General features: G+C 38.5%; 1 protein-coding gene across 2 annotated transcripts; it reads right to left on the bottom strand.

Annotated features, from left to right (window-relative positions):
• Nucleotides 1-2,330: 2,330 nt before the first annotated feature.
• Nucleotides 2,331-15,450, bottom strand: LOC114463895 (alcohol dehydrogenase 1-like). Of its 2 annotated transcripts, XM_028447764.1 has the most exons (9): nucleotides 15,337-15,450; nucleotides 11,711-11,812; nucleotides 11,488-11,629; nucleotides 11,331-11,418; nucleotides 9,635-9,854; nucleotides 9,314-9,574; nucleotides 8,838-8,970; nucleotides 2,599-2,737; nucleotides 2,331-2,518 (listed from the first exon to the last, which is right to left on the bottom strand). In XM_028447764.1, exons 1-9 carry the CDS (start codon nucleotides 15,352-15,354, stop codon nucleotides 2,485-2,487), a joined length of 1,137 nt encoding a protein of 378 aa, XP_028303565.1. In that variant the 5' UTR covers nucleotides 15,355-15,450; the 3' UTR covers nucleotides 2,331-2,484. The 2 variants fall into 2 exon arrangements, with proteins under 2 accessions (XP_028303565.1, XP_028303564.1); XM_028447763.1 differs by having other exon boundaries at nucleotides 11,331-11,629.
• Nucleotides 15,451-17,427: the final 1,977 nt, after the last annotated feature.

Here is a 17,427-nt window from a genome sequence, read left to right as displayed (position 1 = left end):
ACCCTATAGTTGTTCCTATCATTCCTGTCTCCTTTCTTAAACAAACATCAACCCCACTTTCAAAGATCCATCCCATCTGTCTGCTTTCTTCTCAAACATCTCTCACCATCTGTATCACCCTCTCTTTCACTTCACCATGTACCATCATAATATATACAACTCTCACTCCATTATCACCAGACACTGATTCTTTCATCTCGTTCATTTCTTCTTCAATCTCCTCCCTTTCAGGCGTCTCGTTCAGCATCTCATTCACCTCTTTCTCTCTCTCATCTTCACACAGATCTGTTGTTCCATTCACCACCTCTTCAATCACCTTTGGTTCCTCCTCAGACCTCTCACTAGTCATCCTTTAGAAATGTTCTTTATATTCATTCACCGTTATATTCTCACTCTCCAGAGCCTTACATCCTTTACTCCTAATTGTTCTCAAGCACTTATAAATCTCACCCACTCTGCCAGTCTCACTCACTTCCTGACACTCTCTTATCTTCTCTGTCCACCATTTTTCCTTCATCTGTTTCCTCACCTCCTTCACTTCGTCTCTTGCTTCCACCACCTCACTCTCCATTCTCTCCATCACTTGTCCATCTCTCCTCTGTCTCTGCCTTCTTCTGTTACCCACCAGTTGTACCTTCTCATTCCTCTTTCTCACCACCACTCTTATTCTCTCATTCATCACATTGAACTCCTTTTCATGTCCAATCGTCCATGGGTTTTGCACCCCTTTTCATGTACTCCACACACTTCTTTCACTGCCTCCATCATCACCTTGGAAAGTACTTCCCATTCCTTCCTTCCATCTCCACGTACATTCTCCTCTTCCATCAGTTCTCTCGTTCTTTCCTTATACTTCACTCTCTTCTCCTGCTCTTTCAAAAGCTCCCATCTGATCTTCTCTCCTTTGTCTCCCTCCTGGCACTCTCCATCTCCAGCTTCATTTGTTCTACCTATGCCATACTTCCCATTCACTCCTTCTCTCTCGTACCCTCTTCCAACATTTGCATTAAAATCACCTCCAATTATCAGCTTTTCTTTTCCACCAATCACAACCTGACTTTCCATTGCCCTTCTGTACCTCTCCATACTATCCACATCTATACCCCACACAGGCTGATATACCACAACCAACCTCAAACCTCCAAACACAACCACAGTCACCCTCTCCTCAACCATCTCTGTTGTCCCTCACTCACTCACAACTCCATCACCTCTCCACACAATACCACCACTGACTTCTTCTAGAACAACTACCACTCTCTCCTCATCCTCTCACAACCACAGCATCCCTTCATCATCTGCACTTATCTCACTCAGCAACACAATCTCCCACTCTTTCATCACAATCTTCTCCATCACCCTCTTCAACCTTCTCCTGTTCTGCTCCCTCAGAGACAAACGCTGCACATGTTACAATCTCTCTTTCTTTCCTCTGACCACGTTCTTCACTTCCTCAGTCACCACCCTCTCATCCTTCTTTTCCCTCCTCCTGTTTCTCCTCCCATCATGTCTTCTCTCCCTCCTCTCTTTCCGCCTTTCCTCTCTAACACCTCTCCTACCTCTCCAGTTCCTCGGCCCGGGGTGGGAATGGATGGTCCAAAAACCAACCCTCCTCAGGGCAGTTGCCTGCCTTGCCCCCAAAGTTCACCACCAAAGTCGCACCAGTACGGACCCCCGGGGGGCTCTCGCCTTGAAAGGTTTCTAAAGAGGGGTCCGGGTCGGCTGGTTCCTTCCCCCTCTGTTGTGGGCGGGGCGTTGCTGGGCATCTCTCCTCACGGTTTGACCCCACATTGCCCCCCGCCCCCTGGTGGGTCATTTGTCGCACCAAGGCTGCAAGCTGCCCGGGCGAGTCCCCCTTGCGCCTGCGTGGAGGCTTCCCACCATGCAATCACCATCATCATCCTCATCATCATCATTATCAGCTGCTCCATTTGGAAACCCATTTCTACCATTTAAAAAAAAGAAAAGAAATTAAAGTAAAATAATAATAATAATAACACAATTTAAGTCACAGTTATGAGATATTTCATAATTATGACTTGGGAATTTATTATTATTATTTTACTTTTCCCAGGTTGTTGTTGTTTTTGTGACCTTGAAAAATTAGTAACAGAAAATGTCTCTACCAAAAACTACAAAGGAACCCATAGATATAAATACTAAAATGAACAGCATCAGTTCTATTAAGTATCTCTGAAAACATGTGAGGTTAATGAGACAATCAAAGACTATATCAGAAAGAAAGAATGTATTAATTTTTTCAGAGATAATAATGTCTTAATTACAAGCAGGTGTTGATGGAATATTAAGACTCAACAACAGAAACAACCTTCCTTCAATTCTCTGACCAAATGGCTTCTTTAATTAGAGCTGAAAGTGTGACGGACACATCTAGCACAATATATTGAATCATTTCATTTCAATCATAATACTTGTTTCATTCTTTTAATGTGTTCTATTGTTGAGTTCTGTAGCACAGTGGCTCTACTGCTGGCAGACGGTAAGGACAGTCCTGATGCTGCAAAAAAAAAAAAAAATCAGTGAAAAGTGTTGCACTTGTTTCTGATAATATTGGTCTAGTCACTATTATCACCTCACCATTTGCACTGCTTCATCAGGTCGATGGCGTCGTTGACTTGGTCTAAAGTCATCTTGTGTGTGATGAACTCATCAAGCTTCAGCTTCTTGTCCAGGTAGGCCTGAACCATCCCAGGGATGCCAACCTTACCTTTAAACCCTTAACAACAAACAGCACTTCAGTAGAAATATTTAGTGTAACAGCTATTCTAAGCATGTGGGGATTAATGGATATGAATCAGTATCTAAATAAAAACGTGCTCGATGTGAGTGTATCGATGCATTCAGTGGCATCGATACAATTTATGGATGAAATGGAGATGCATCGATCACTGCATGCCTGCATCGGTAAAATCAATGGTTCCATCCATCCATCCATCCATCCATCATCCATCCATTCATCCATCCAAGTAAGTACATTTTGCGCTTTTCACAGATAAAATCACAAATACTGCTTTTCCACCAGGCAGGAGCTGGAGCTAACTTGGAGCTAGCGCTTGTTTTGGCTCCGAGCCATTCTGTTTCCACCAACATAGCTCCAGCTCTCAGAGCCAAAAACCAGAGCTACGCTGGCCCCACATAGCTTCTGGGCTACAGCTGAGCTCTGAAGTGGGCGGGTGGTAGGTGGGGTTATCCACGGTCCTCCAAAAATGAAAAGCAGCCATTTTTTAAGCTGGCGAGCGGCTAGTAGCATTAGCGCAAATCTGAAGAAAAAACATTTTAAAGTGAGTCCAAGAACACAGAGCAGTGGTCAGAGGAGGAGAACATTGTTTCCTGGTTCTGTGGGTGTCTGAAGAGATACAGGGGAAAGTGGGCGGAGCCCCACGGACCAAACAGAACTACAGCCATGGAGGAGCTGGTCCTGTAGAACTGTTAATAATCCTGGTAAGTTTTATTTCACCCTGTTATTAAACTACTACCAATATTAACTTGCTACAATATTCTCTCATCAATATTATGAACGTTACGGCTAATGTGGCACAGGTTAGCCAGTTAGCCACTGGTTAGCTAGGAAACCATAACAATACTTTAATATTCCTGAAAGCAGCAGTAATATATCATTGATCTGTATTCAGAACTGATCTCATTGTTACACAATGATTATGTAATAATATTAATATGGTAACAACGTTTCTGATCATTTTACAGTTAGATTTAAAGGTTTATCTGTAGCTCAGCTCATCTTCATCTCAGAACAAATACAGGTAGAGTTATTTATTCTATGCAAACATCAACATGATCAATATTATCTGTTGGTTCATCCTGAAATATTATTATACACCATTTACTTTAATTTATATTTGTTTATGAATAAATGAAACTATTATTAAGAACTAATGTTTTCTATTCCTGGACAAAACGAGGCTCATTCTTAATCGAAAAGACTTGCACACTCTATTATACACTTGTTTTATCATATTTGATTTACTATCTAGAAGTTTAGGTAAATACATACATGATGAACATCCAACCGTTATTTATAATGTAAAAAAGATCATCAGACTGATCAATAACACAGGATACAGAGAACACACACATGGATTATTGTTAAAAACGCCAGATTTAAAACTCCAGATCTCATCAAACTCTAAATGATTTAGAAAGTAATGGTTTACTTGTAAAAGGTTTGTAGAAAGTATTTTTAGAGAGAGAAGGGGAAATAATTTAAGAGGAAAACTACATTTTAAGATGAAAAATGTTAGAACAACAGTGAAAAAGATGAATATAACAATATCAGGGGTTAAATTATGTGTAAGGGATGAAATAAAACAACATAAATCAGGTTAAAAAGCTTTTAAAATCATATATCATTAGTAAGTATAAGAAAGAACAGTAACAATTTTACCAAGTACAGCAAAAATATATAATATGTATATAATGGTTTAAAATATATTAATATGTAACAAACATAATAAAATGTTTTTATTAATTTATAAAGTGCCCCTCTAAATTTAATTGATGTAATTTGTGCTGTAAATATTAATTAGTTTAATATTAGGTACATTCATGTGTATATATATATGTTTGATGTGAATGTATAAACTGTATATATAAAACTTGTGTAGAATATATATTGTGAAAATAGTAATATAAGCTAAATAGTTTGTGTGATATTATGTAGAGAACCTTTAGTTTTATTGTGATAGGGTAGATATGAATAAGTTTTGCTTCAGACTCTTGTGGCTGAAGAATTACACAATTGAGTTTTGTTGGTTTTTGTATTTTTTTATTGTGAAGACGAAATAAATAATAAATTAAATATTATCTTTAATGCTTCTATGCAGGAAAAACAGAGGAAGACGTTAATGCAAACACACACACACACACACACACACCCTCACCACACATAAGGTATTTATAATAAAAATATATTAAATGAGTAAAAGAAAACAAACGAAACAATATTTATGCAAAATGTAAACAAAACTACAACAGAAATGCACAAAAATATACAAAAAGGCTCCAGAAAACATTTATCACAAAAAATACACCAAACAAAAAATATATAAAAATGAGTAAAAAAAAACAATGTACACTACTACTTTGCACCCGCAAATAAACATTTTTATAACAGTACACATTACAGAGTATGTACACCTCTTTGTACAGCTAACCTTAAAAATGTCAGGATGGGGTTTTATTTTGTAGGGCAGACAGGAACTCTTTTTTTTGATGCAAGATGGCGCCGCGGATGGCTGCTGTGGTGTGTTGGTACGCACTTTTTTGTCTTGTTTTTGTCATAAAATCCGCTACTGGCTGCTCTTATTCCAGAGAAGAGCTCTTGAATGTCAGGGCAACAATCCCCAAAGATTTATTTCCCACTTTCATCACTTCCTCTGTGGATTTACTGGACATTTTACTCAAATGTTCGCTCACCTTTGCTCACGCAGAGAAGCGCCGGAGGAGAGGAAAAAGAGGTAATGCGCTTGTGCGCCTCCGCCAGCGCGGCCGACGCACACCGTTACCGGGGATATTCCTCTCTAACGTGCGCTCACTGTGTAACAAAGTGGACGAACTCCAGCTGCTGTTGGGTAGAAACAGAGACTTCTCCTCATCTTCTGTTCTGTGCTTCACGGAAACGTGGCTGTGTGGAGCGGTACCGGACTCTGCGCTGCAGTTGGCCGGCTTCCAACTTCACAGAGCGGACCGAGACGCGGAGCTCACCGGGAAGAGGAAAGGTGGAGGAATCTGCTTTTATGTGAACAGTAACTGGTGTAACTACGTGACAGTGATCCTCCAGCACTGCTCTCCTCACCTGGAATCCTTTATTATCAACAACAAACCCTTCTATTCTCCCCGTGAGTTCACTTCATTCATCCTGGTTGGTGTGTACATCCCACCGTCAGCTGATGTGTGTGAGGCACAGCGCACACTCGCCGACCAGATCCTGTGCGTGGAGCGGACCTACCCGGACTCTTTTATCATTGTGCTTGGTGACTTTAATAAAGGTAACCTCTCACACCAGCTCCCCAAATATAGACAATTAATTAAATGTCCGACCAGAGAGGAGAAGACACTGGATCACTGTTACACCACACTAAGCAGTGCTTATCACGCCGTTTCCCATGCTGCACTGGGCCAATCGGACCATGTGATGGTCCACCTGATTCCTTCATACAGACAGAGGCTGAAGCTCTGTAAACCTGTGGTGAAGGAATCTAAACAATGAACCAGTGAAGCAGTGGAGAAACTCCAGGAGTGTTTGGACTGGACTGACTGGGATGTTTTCAGGTCTGTGAACAGTTCTCTGGATGAGTTTACAGACGCTGTGACGTCCTACATCAGCTTCTGTGAGGACAGCTGCATTCCATCAAAGACCAGGGTGAGTTATAACAATGACAAACCCTGGTTCACAGCTAAGCTCAGAGGGCTGAGGGCAGACAAAGAGGACGCTTTCAGGAGTGGAGACAGAGCCAGGTACAGAGAGTCAAAGTACACGTTTGGAAAGGAGGTGAAAAAAGACAAACGTTTGTACTCAGAGAAGCTACAATATCCGTTCTCTGCAAATGACTCGGCTTCTGTCTGGAGAGGCTCAGGCAAATTACAAACTACAAGCCCAGAGCCCCTGATGCTGCTAACGACCTCTGCCTGGCCAACAGTCTGAATGAGTTCTATTGTAGATTTGACAGACAATGGGACAGACCTGACTCCAACCCCCCTCACACCTCTGACCAGCCTCACTCCAACACCTTCACCCCCCACATCAAAGCTAGAGTCTCACCACAACTCTGTCTCTCCTTCCACCTTAAAGCACTGTGCTGATCAGCTGTCTCCAGTGTTCACAGACATTTTTAACACCTCACTGGAGACATGCACCGTACCAGCCTGTTTTAAGGTCTCCACCATCGTTCCTGTCCCTAAAAAGCTGAGGATCACAGGACTTAATGACTACAGACCCATCGCTCTGACATCTGTGGTCATGAAGTCCTTTGAACGCCTCATGCTCTCCCACATCAAGGACATCACCGACCCCCACCTGGACCCCCTGCAGTTTGCCTATAGATCCAACAGGTCTATAGACGATGCTGTAAACCTGGCTCTCCACTTCATCCTCCAGCACCTGGACTCCCCAGGCTCCTACGCCAGGATCCTGTTTGTGGACTTCAGCTCTGCTTTCAACACTATAATCCCAGCTCTCCTTCAGGACAAGCTTTCCCAGCTGAACGTGCCAGACTCCACCTGCAAGTGGATCACAGACTTCCTGTCTGACAGGAAGCAGCACGTGAAGCTGGGAAAAACCATCTCTGCTCCAGGACCATCAGCACTGGATCTCCTCAGGGCTGTGTTCTTTCTCCTCTGCTCTTCTCCCTGTACACCAACAGCTGCACCTCCTCTCACCAGTCGGTCAAACTCCTGAAGTTTGCAGACGACACGACCATCATCGTCTCATCTCTGATGGAGACGAGTCTGACTACAGGTGGGAGACAGACCGGCTGGTGTCCTGGTGCAGCCAGAACAACCTGGAGCTCAACGCTTTAAAGACAGTGGAGATGATAGCAGACTTCAGGAAGAACCCAGCCCCCCTCACCCCCCTCACCCTGGGAGACTCTACAGTGAGCTCTGTGGAGAACTTCTGCTTCCTGGGGACCATCATCACTCAGGACCTCAAGTGGAAGCTGAACATATTTCTCCGGACTTTTCGGCAAACAGGAAGTAGTATGGCCGCCACTTCCGGTTTTACCAAAATGAAACGTAAGTGTAAACAAACTCTTCAAAATAATGTAGGAAGCCATATAAATACATTCACAGCATAAAATAGACTCTGGATGGCTCATAAGGAGCCAAAACAATATATATATATGAATTTATATTTATCCTATTTATCCTTTATTCTCTAGTTATCCTTTATTTATCCCTCATCCTTTGTATTTATCATTATTATTATTGTTGCTGGGTTGTTTCTTTGTTCTTTATTTTCTTTGTTTTTTGTTTCGTGCACCAACTACCAAGACAAATTCCTTGTACGGTCCTAAAAACTGTACTTGGCCATTAAAACATTTCTGATTCTGATTCTGAACTTCCTCCTGCTGGTGATTGGTCATCCACTTACAAAGGATGAACTAACTGCTCTGTGTATAAATGGGGAGGCTTTGCCTCAGTTCAGTTCTGGGACATTTTCTACGTGGGTTCACTTGTGATCTGGTTTCATGCCAGTAATTCCTGGATCGACAAGTGTTTTTTGCTTTTAGACATTGTTGTTGTTTACTCTTGCTCCGTGTTCTTGGTTTTGCTTTTTGTGTTTTTGGATACCTCTGCCCCCCCTGGACTGACCACCTGTGTGACGAATCCCTGCTTGTCTGACCATGTCTAAGAAACCAATAATGATTAGTTCATTGCACCTGAGCTCCATCTCAGTCCTTGAGTTTGGGTCTGCACCTATACCTGCACGTGACACAAACACATACTCACTTGGTCATAATTAACAACTCTACTTAAGCTCCCGCATGAATACATACTTCCAACAGACACTGTACTAGTAAACGTTAATGTCTAATTTTTTAGTCAAATTTGCTGCTTATAAAGAAATCAATAAATCTTCTGCCTCTGGAACTAAACTGAATTTCAACTACTTATTTACTACTTAACTGTTTGGTATATTTTATTTGCATCATGTTGAATTTCATTGTATTGTTTTGTGTAGAATTGAATCGTATTGCCAGGGGATTCAATGTATCGCTAATGTATCGTATCGCTGGTAGTGTATTGAATCATTGTCAGTGATGGAGATTCACATTCTTAATCTGTTCATATCATCTTACCTCCAAACACGGAGCCTTTCCATGTGCGTCCAGCAACAAGCTGACCTGGTCGAACAGCTACGTCACACACATCCGTCCATCCAACGATGACGCTGACTCCCCAACTACCGACACACGACTCCAGGGCACTCCTCTACGTACACAAGTGTTAGAGTTTATTAGAACACTAGTGCTGGATTATTTTAACATTTATTTTAATACAGGATATATTTCGCTAAAGAAGACTAAACTTTATTGCAGACACAGGTCCATAAAAAACAGGAGCATGGAAGTAGAAAAAGTCTTCCTCAGAGGCGTATGCTGATTGATTTGATGTGTCCTTATGAGTTATTTCTGGGCATAGCCAACTTGACGGATTCTGTCAGGCTGGCCACGCCCCCTGTTGGTGGTGGAAAGTAAAAATGTTCCTCTGAAGAACAGTCTGAAACCTTAACATTTTATCAAAGAAAAAAAAACTATTGAAGAAATATCTCTACCATAACTTCCACTTTCCCAGCGCACTCTATGGAGTAGTCCACGCCTCCACTGGTCATGTCCGCCAACACCTGGTTGATGGGTCTATCGTGATCTTTTGGATTAACAAAGTCAGTTGCACCGAACACTTTGGCCTTTTCAAACTTGTCAGCGATGATGTCCACAGCAATGATCCTCTCAGCTCCTGCACTTTTACAACCCATGACTGCAGCCAAACCCACAGCTCCCAGTCCAAACACAGCACAGGTGGAGCCTGGTTCTACCTGCAAGGACAACCATTTAGTTCCACCTGGTTTTATTATAATATCTTTAACCATATTTACCTTAGCAGTATTAACTGCCGCTCCATATCCGGTGCTAATTCCACAGCCGATGAGGCAGACCTTGTCCAGAGGAGCATTGGGGTCAATCTTAGCCACAGCCGTCTGATGGACTACTGTGTACTCAGAGAAGGTGCTGGTTCCCATAAACTGATGTAACCTTTTACCATTACAGCTCAGCCTGGATTCCACTGATGCCATCAGGTCTTGATGAATCCGAGTCCTGAAAAAGAATATGAAACATATTTGTCATTTTCTCTGCGTACATGTTTAGATGAAACTATTTTCTTACGTACAAATCAGTGCATGTGCAGACTGTTTAAATGATAATTGTGTGTGTAAAGTGTTCAACATGGAGGATGAAGGACAGCTGAGAGGGTGAAAGTGTAGGTGACATGCAATAACTGCTTATCCTCCTTTTTCTTCCATGTTACAGGTGCTGATTGGCTGTGCTTTGGCCCCGCCTGCTGGCCTTGAACATTTCTGTCCACGCCGCCGGTTGTTTGACTGTTTGAAGGATCCGTCCATCATCGTGGTGTTGGTTCTCTCTTCAGAAGATTATCCTCACTCATGAACCTTTAAGTATATTTTCTCATTAATCAGCCTTAGTTTGGATCTTCGTGTTCAACCCTGAGTTTGTTGGTATTAAATCTTTCTTTGTGCACCTTTAAGACAATGTCGCCTCCCACCTTTGTGTCATTGCGTTAACAAGCCGTAACAAGTTGGAGGCGTGTCTAAAAAACATTTGCTCGGCCACATCTAACAAAAATAAATGTGGCTGTGCTTTTGTTTGTTTTTCTACTGTGTTTCTTTGTTCATGGCAGTATGTCGTCTTCTTCTGAGCTGTGCTCTCATTTGATTGGCTGGTACCTGGGGATTCCCTGTGATGTCATTTTCCTTATATGGATAGTTTGTTGTGCTCTTTGGGAGAATTATGTGGTTTGTAGCCTGTTCGTTGGCTGGGTTTTTGTCGGTGCTGGACAGGAGTGTTTGTGGGCTTTGCTGTTTGGAGACTCAGAGGTAAGTGTATGTTTTGTAATGTGCACGATGGGTAAAGGTGAGGTGAACAAGGTTAGGATCCCGTTGGTGGGTCTTCCCAGTGACTCCACGCTCCTCGTCTCCTCTGGGATACCAGCCTTGATGAAGTACCGGTACTGACCTTGTGTGGTTTTGGACCTCTTCCTGTCCACTAAGTCCAACCAGTCTAGCAGATGTTCTCCACCTCTGGATCTGCTTCTTCCTGTTCAAAGGCTTTTTCTCACCATCTTTGATGCTGTTTTAGCACAAAATCATATTGTTTGATCAGTGCCTCGAGATGACGCGTTGTATTTGTCCTGACATAAATGAAGTGGATTTGAATGATTTGTCCTGTTGTAGCAGTTTTAATGAATGGGTTAGGGTTAGGTGAGTCCAGTTTTAGGGTTGCTGGTCAGACGCTGACTCAGGGTTTATTTATCAAAGGGTTTTATGGAACAGATGGTCTGGGAGGTCAGAGGTTTACCATCTATCAGTGTGTGCGCCTGATAGCAGTAGTCATAATATAGCACAGCCTCCTCAGACAGATACCTTGGTGAATGCTCAGTCAGTGTGCTGTGGTATCTGGCCTGCTTAGGACAGTCTGACCAGGAGATATTCTGTGATTACATCTCATATCCAATGAAAAACATGTAGATGAGAAAGTCAATCAGCATAAGCTCACCATGCCGTTACACATTGATTGGTCTTTGGACTCTTACAGAAGCGACACTCTCCGCACTGGGACAGGAACACAGGAATCACCTTGTCCCCTGTCAGATAAAACAGATGCAAACAAAAACCAGTGAATAGTTTATCCTCACCGTATGTTTCCATCTTACCGGGCTGAAACTCAGTGACTCCCTCCCCAACACTCTCTACAACGCCTGCTGCTTCATGGCCAAGAACCGTTGGGAATCCGTCAGTGTTCCTGTTCTCCAGGAGATGGTACAGGTCTGAGTGACAGACCGCTGTGGCCACAATCTACACCAGACAGTTCAAATAGATAATGTGCATAAATGCTTTTATCGACTTCTATAAGATTTGACGGTTAATGACTCTTACCTTGATGCGGACCTCGTCAGCCTGAGGGGGTGCCACCTGGATCTCCTCCATCTTCAAAGGCTTGTTTGGCTCCCAGGCAACAGCTGCCTTACACACAATGACCTGCAGGGGGCCAGTGTCCAACCATTACCTCTGCTGCCCTCTAGTGTTTCTTTTCTCAGCTTTCAATAAAAGCACGTAATGAAAGTAATAAGATGTGCATTGACGCTAAGATCAAATGTCACAGTATTTGTAACTTTGCTGTGCAGACCAGGGCAAAACAGATCAGAACATGCAATGAAAACAACAACAATAACAACAAAGGCTTTGTTACTACCCAAGTCTAGATCATAGCTTTTATTTTTTTGCATCTTTGAAAACAATGAAAAATATGACCTGTTGAATGAACGGAATGAAGGAGTTAAATGTTAACTTTTTTCACATTATAAACAGTAAAGTTACTTAAATATGATGTTACAATTGCATTATTTGGTTCTACTATGTGCTTTTAATTGAATAAGTAGCGATCTTTGATGTCTAGAGTCCAACATATTTACTGATTGTGGTTTTCCTGTTTTGAAGCAATAAAAATCAGTTCAGAGACGTAGTTTTATTAACTTTACTGTCAAAGTTGATAGAACGTTTAGAAATGCAGATATTAATATTTATCACTCTCAATACTGATGATGTCATGGGGGATGAATTCATCTAGGCCTTATTCTACCAGGGTTATATTATGTATGTATGTATATTATGAATGTATATTATGTACGTATGTATGTATGTATGTATGTATGTATGTATGTATGTATGTATATTATGTATGTATGTATGCATGTATATTATGTATGTATGTATATTATGAATGTATATTATTTATGTATGTATGTATGTATGTATGTATGTATGTATGTATGTATGTATATTATGTATGTATGTATGTATGTATGTATATTATGTATGTATGTATGCATGTATATTATGTACGTATGTATATTATGTATGTTATGTATGTATGTATGTATGTATGCATGTATGTATGTATATTATGTATTTATGTATGTATGTATGTATGTATGTATATTATGTATGTATGTATGTATGTATGTATATTATGTATGAATATTATGTACGTATGTATATTATGTATGTATGTATGTATGTATGTATATTATGTATGTATGTATGTATATTATGTATGTATGTATGTATGTATGTATGTATGTATGTATGTATGTATGTATGTATGTAGGTATGTATGTATGTATGTATGTATGTATGTATGTATGTATGTATGTATGTATGTATGTATGTATGTATGTATGTATGTATGTATGTATGTATGTATGTATGTATGTATGTATATTATGTATGTATGTATGTATGTATGTATATTATGTATGTATGTATGTATGTATGTATGTATGTATGTATGTATGTATGTATGTATATTATGTATGTATGTATGTATGTATGTATATTATGTATGTATGTATGTATGTATGTATGTATATTATGTATGTATGTATGTATGTATGTATGTATGTATATTATGTATGTATGTATGTATGTATGTATGTATGTATGTATGTATATTATGTATGTATGTATGTATATTATGTATGTATGTATGTATGTATGTATGTATATTATGTATATTATGTATGTATGTATGTATGTATGTATGTATGTATATTATGTATGTATGTATGTATGTATATTATGTATGTATGTATATTATGTATGTATGTATGTATGTATGTATGTATGTATGTATGTATGTATATTATGTATGTATATTATGTATATTATGTATGTATGTATGTATGTATGTATGTATGTATGTATATTATGTATGTATGTATGTATGTATGTATGTATGTATATTATGTATGTATGTATGTATATTATGTATGTATGTATGTATCTATGTATGTATGTATGTATGTATATTATGTATGTATATTATGTATATTATGTATGTATGTATGTATGTATGTATGTATGTATATTATGTATGTATGTATGTATGTATATTATGTATGTATATTATGTATGTATGTATGTATGTATGTATGTATGTATGTATGTATGTATGTATGTATGTATGTATATTATGTATGTATGTATGTATGTATATTATGTATGTATGTATGTATGTATGTATGTATGTATGTATGTATGTATATTATGTATGTATGTATGTATGTATGTATGTATATTATGTATGTATGTATGTATATTATGTATATTATGTATGTATGTATGTATGTATGTATGTATATTATGTATGTATGTATGTATGTATGTATGTATGTATGTATGTATGTATGTATATTATGTATGTATGTATGTATATTATGTATATTATGTATGTATGTATGTATGTATGTATCTATGTTATGTATATTATGGATATACAGTATACCCGGGTATAAAACAGGCGACGTTGTTAGACTTTTGCTGTTAGATGAATATATATTTTTCTAACCCAACTCCTTAATTTAGAATTCATAAAGTTCATAAAACACCTAAAAAGTTGTGGTTAAAATGATGAACTGAGCTTTAGTTACACAGGACTGATGAGACGATATATAACCCTAATATGATAGAGATGGGAGAGCGAGGAGAGAGAGGATAAACCCTAATATATATATATTTATATAACCCTAATATATTTATATATATATATATATATGTATATATATATTTATATAACCCTAATATATATATATATATATATATATATATATTTATATAACCCTAATATATATCTATTTATATAACCCTAATATATTTATATATATATATATATATATATATATATATATATATATATATATATATATATATTTATATAACCCTAACTTTATGTAAATGCAATGATGAAACTCATCAGAAAGATGAGTGTCCTATGTTATGTACTATGTATATATTATGTAATGTTATTTTATATTAACACTATGCAGATACAAATAATGATGGTGCAAAGTTTTGGCAAATAATAAATTATTTTGAAATTTACTGCAAAAGTATTAAAAAACCCAGCTTATCATATTCATTTCAGAATTTAAAGGTGATTTATATATATATATATATATACTGTATATATATATACATACATTGTTAACCCCTCGCTGAGGAGTAATTGTTGATATCCAACATTAGAAAACAAATTTCCACTCGTCACAATTCTGTACTTCAGTCTTTTTACGACAGCTCTGACTGTTTTATTATATTATTGCAATGAAACAAAATGAATCATTTATATCATTGCTTTATTGTGACATCATCAGTCAGTCAGTTGTACATTTTTCTTTATGTGACTTTTTCATTTATATTTTACATCTAAACTTATTTCACCACTTGTGAATAAAAATCCTTTACATGAGGTTATTGTAGTAAAACAAAAAATCATTTTTTCAGATTTTAAGAGACTGTCACCAAGTAATAAATGTATTTATCTGACTAATTATTAGTGATATGAATAATCTATGTACAAATTTCAGAATATTTTGAAACCAAAACTCATGAGATGTCCTGAAAATTAGTTGAAATGACATGAATGACTATATTTGTTATTTCCACAAGTGGAAAAGGAATGACTGATATCAATAATGATATTATTACTGATGAAATGTTCTTACCTTTCCTACTGTGGACATTTCTGCAGCAGAGCTGAAGTCAGTAACTGAGTAGAATCAGGTCAGAGTGAAGCACTAACTTATCAGCAGCATCATTTATAGCAGCTGTAAAAGGAGACTTTGGACTCGCTGTCCTCACAACAAAACTGAGGGGCGGGGTCATTAAAAGCTTCCTGATTCTAAATCGTGTGCAAACATCATTCCACGCCATACCTAGGCTGTCAAGTATCCCGTTTTGGCCAGGAAACTCCCGTATTTTACCCCTCTTTCCCGCCATTGTCCCGTATTAGTATTTTCCTGTAAATATCCTGTATTTTAATGTAATAATAATTAAAAGATGCCTTAATAAACTGAACGCCGTCACTAGCCTCACGAGAGCTGCCACTCAGGTAATTTCAGGTGGCAGTTCTCGTGACGTCAGCGGCAACAAACCCGTAAACAACTGAGAACAAAGATGACGAATAGGGTTAAAAAACAAATACCTGGTGTAAATACGTTGTAAAATGTGACAGAGTTTATTTTCCTAAAGAGCAGCAGGATGTGACACAGTTACACCTTCTGTTAAATTAATAACTAGTGTTGTGGTCGTCCAGACCGGTCTTGGTCTCGAGACCGAATTTTAAAGGTCTCGGACTCGGAAACATTTTGACTCGGTCTTGTGTCGGACTCTGGATTTTCCCTCAACATTGTTAGAGACCAGAACTAATTCCTGCTATTTTTAAACTTTTTTATAATGTGATAATAACACAGAGAAGAACGTGATAAAACAATATTTTATTCATTATTTAATCCACCCTGTTATAATGACCACAACCTTCCTTAATGTGTGTGTGTGTGTGTGTGTATGTGTGTGTGTATGTGCGTGTGTGTGTATGTGTGTGTGTGTGTATGTGTGTGTGTGTATGTGCGTGTGTGTGTATGTGTGTGTGTGTGTGTGTGCGTGTGTGTGTGTGCGTGTGTGTGTGTGTGTATGTGTATGTGTGTGTGTGTCTACGGTGTCAGTTTGGACCGCGGGGAGCAAAGGGAGATATGAACTAATCACTGGTAAAAATCCCAGTAAAACTCTGTAAAACAATCACCAGTAATAAATATTTAAATACAGTAGCTCTAATAACTGGTAAAATGATAAACTGATGATATTACAGTCTGTGAATGCAGTACAGGGGATGCACTTACTCCACCTGGGTCCTAGTGCCTGCTGACCGGTGAAGCCTGTGTGTTTAATAAGTCTGTGTGTGTCTGTGTGAAAGTCTACATGTTTATGTCTCTGTCCATCCACTCTTTTCATTATATTCATGTCTTTTAAGGATTTTATTACATAGTGTTGCTGTAGTCCGGGCCGCCGCCATCTTGGATTATGTCGTCACCAGCGCGTCATCGCCGCAAGTCGCGCTTGCGACCAGTTCCACTAGCCACCAGCTAGCGGAGCACACGTTAGCTTCCAGGAGTTACCGACTACTGTGTGTGTACATTAAAGCTAGGGTGGGTAATTTTTTAAGCGCTTAATAATCTGTAACACTGACTAGTAAATGATGTGATTCGGCAGAAAAAAAAACCATTGGATGTTCTGTGTATGATATGACAGACACGGCACCACAAGGGTTAAAATATGAACTACAGACGGTTCTACAATCTCCGTGATTTGGGAGATCGTCGTCATGTTGTAATCCTTAATGATCTAATGTCATCAGATCACACACCCTTATATTAAAGCTTATGTATATAAAATACTAGTTTTAGGAGTCGCTGCTTTTATTTCTCAGAACATGTAAAGCTCAGTTTGATGATTAAAAAGTGTCACATATTGAGCATCTGTTTGTTAATAAATGTAATAAATTTAACCCAGAATTGTTTTTCGGGTCAGACTTTATTTAATAAAATTATCTAGATTTATATCATATTTCACCATTTTGAGAAAATATATTGAAATATGAGTTTTGGTTCATATCACCAGCCTTAGTAGGAATGTTCACAGCATTTTAATATTAATAAAGGTCAACCTACCAGATTATAATCACATTATTATATTTAGTCAGTGGATGATAAGTGGGTACTTTAGATTTATTGTACATCTATATTAAAATATAAGGGATA

Source organism: Gouania willdenowi, chromosome 5, assembly GCF_900634775.1.
Source record: "Gouania willdenowi chromosome 5, fGouWil2.1, whole genome shotgun sequence".
NCBI lineage: Eukaryota > Metazoa > Chordata > Actinopteri > Blenniiformes > Gobiesocidae > Gouania > Gouania willdenowi.
Note: the sequence above shows the minus strand (reverse complement) of the source record. Positions and strands in the feature narration are given on the sequence as shown.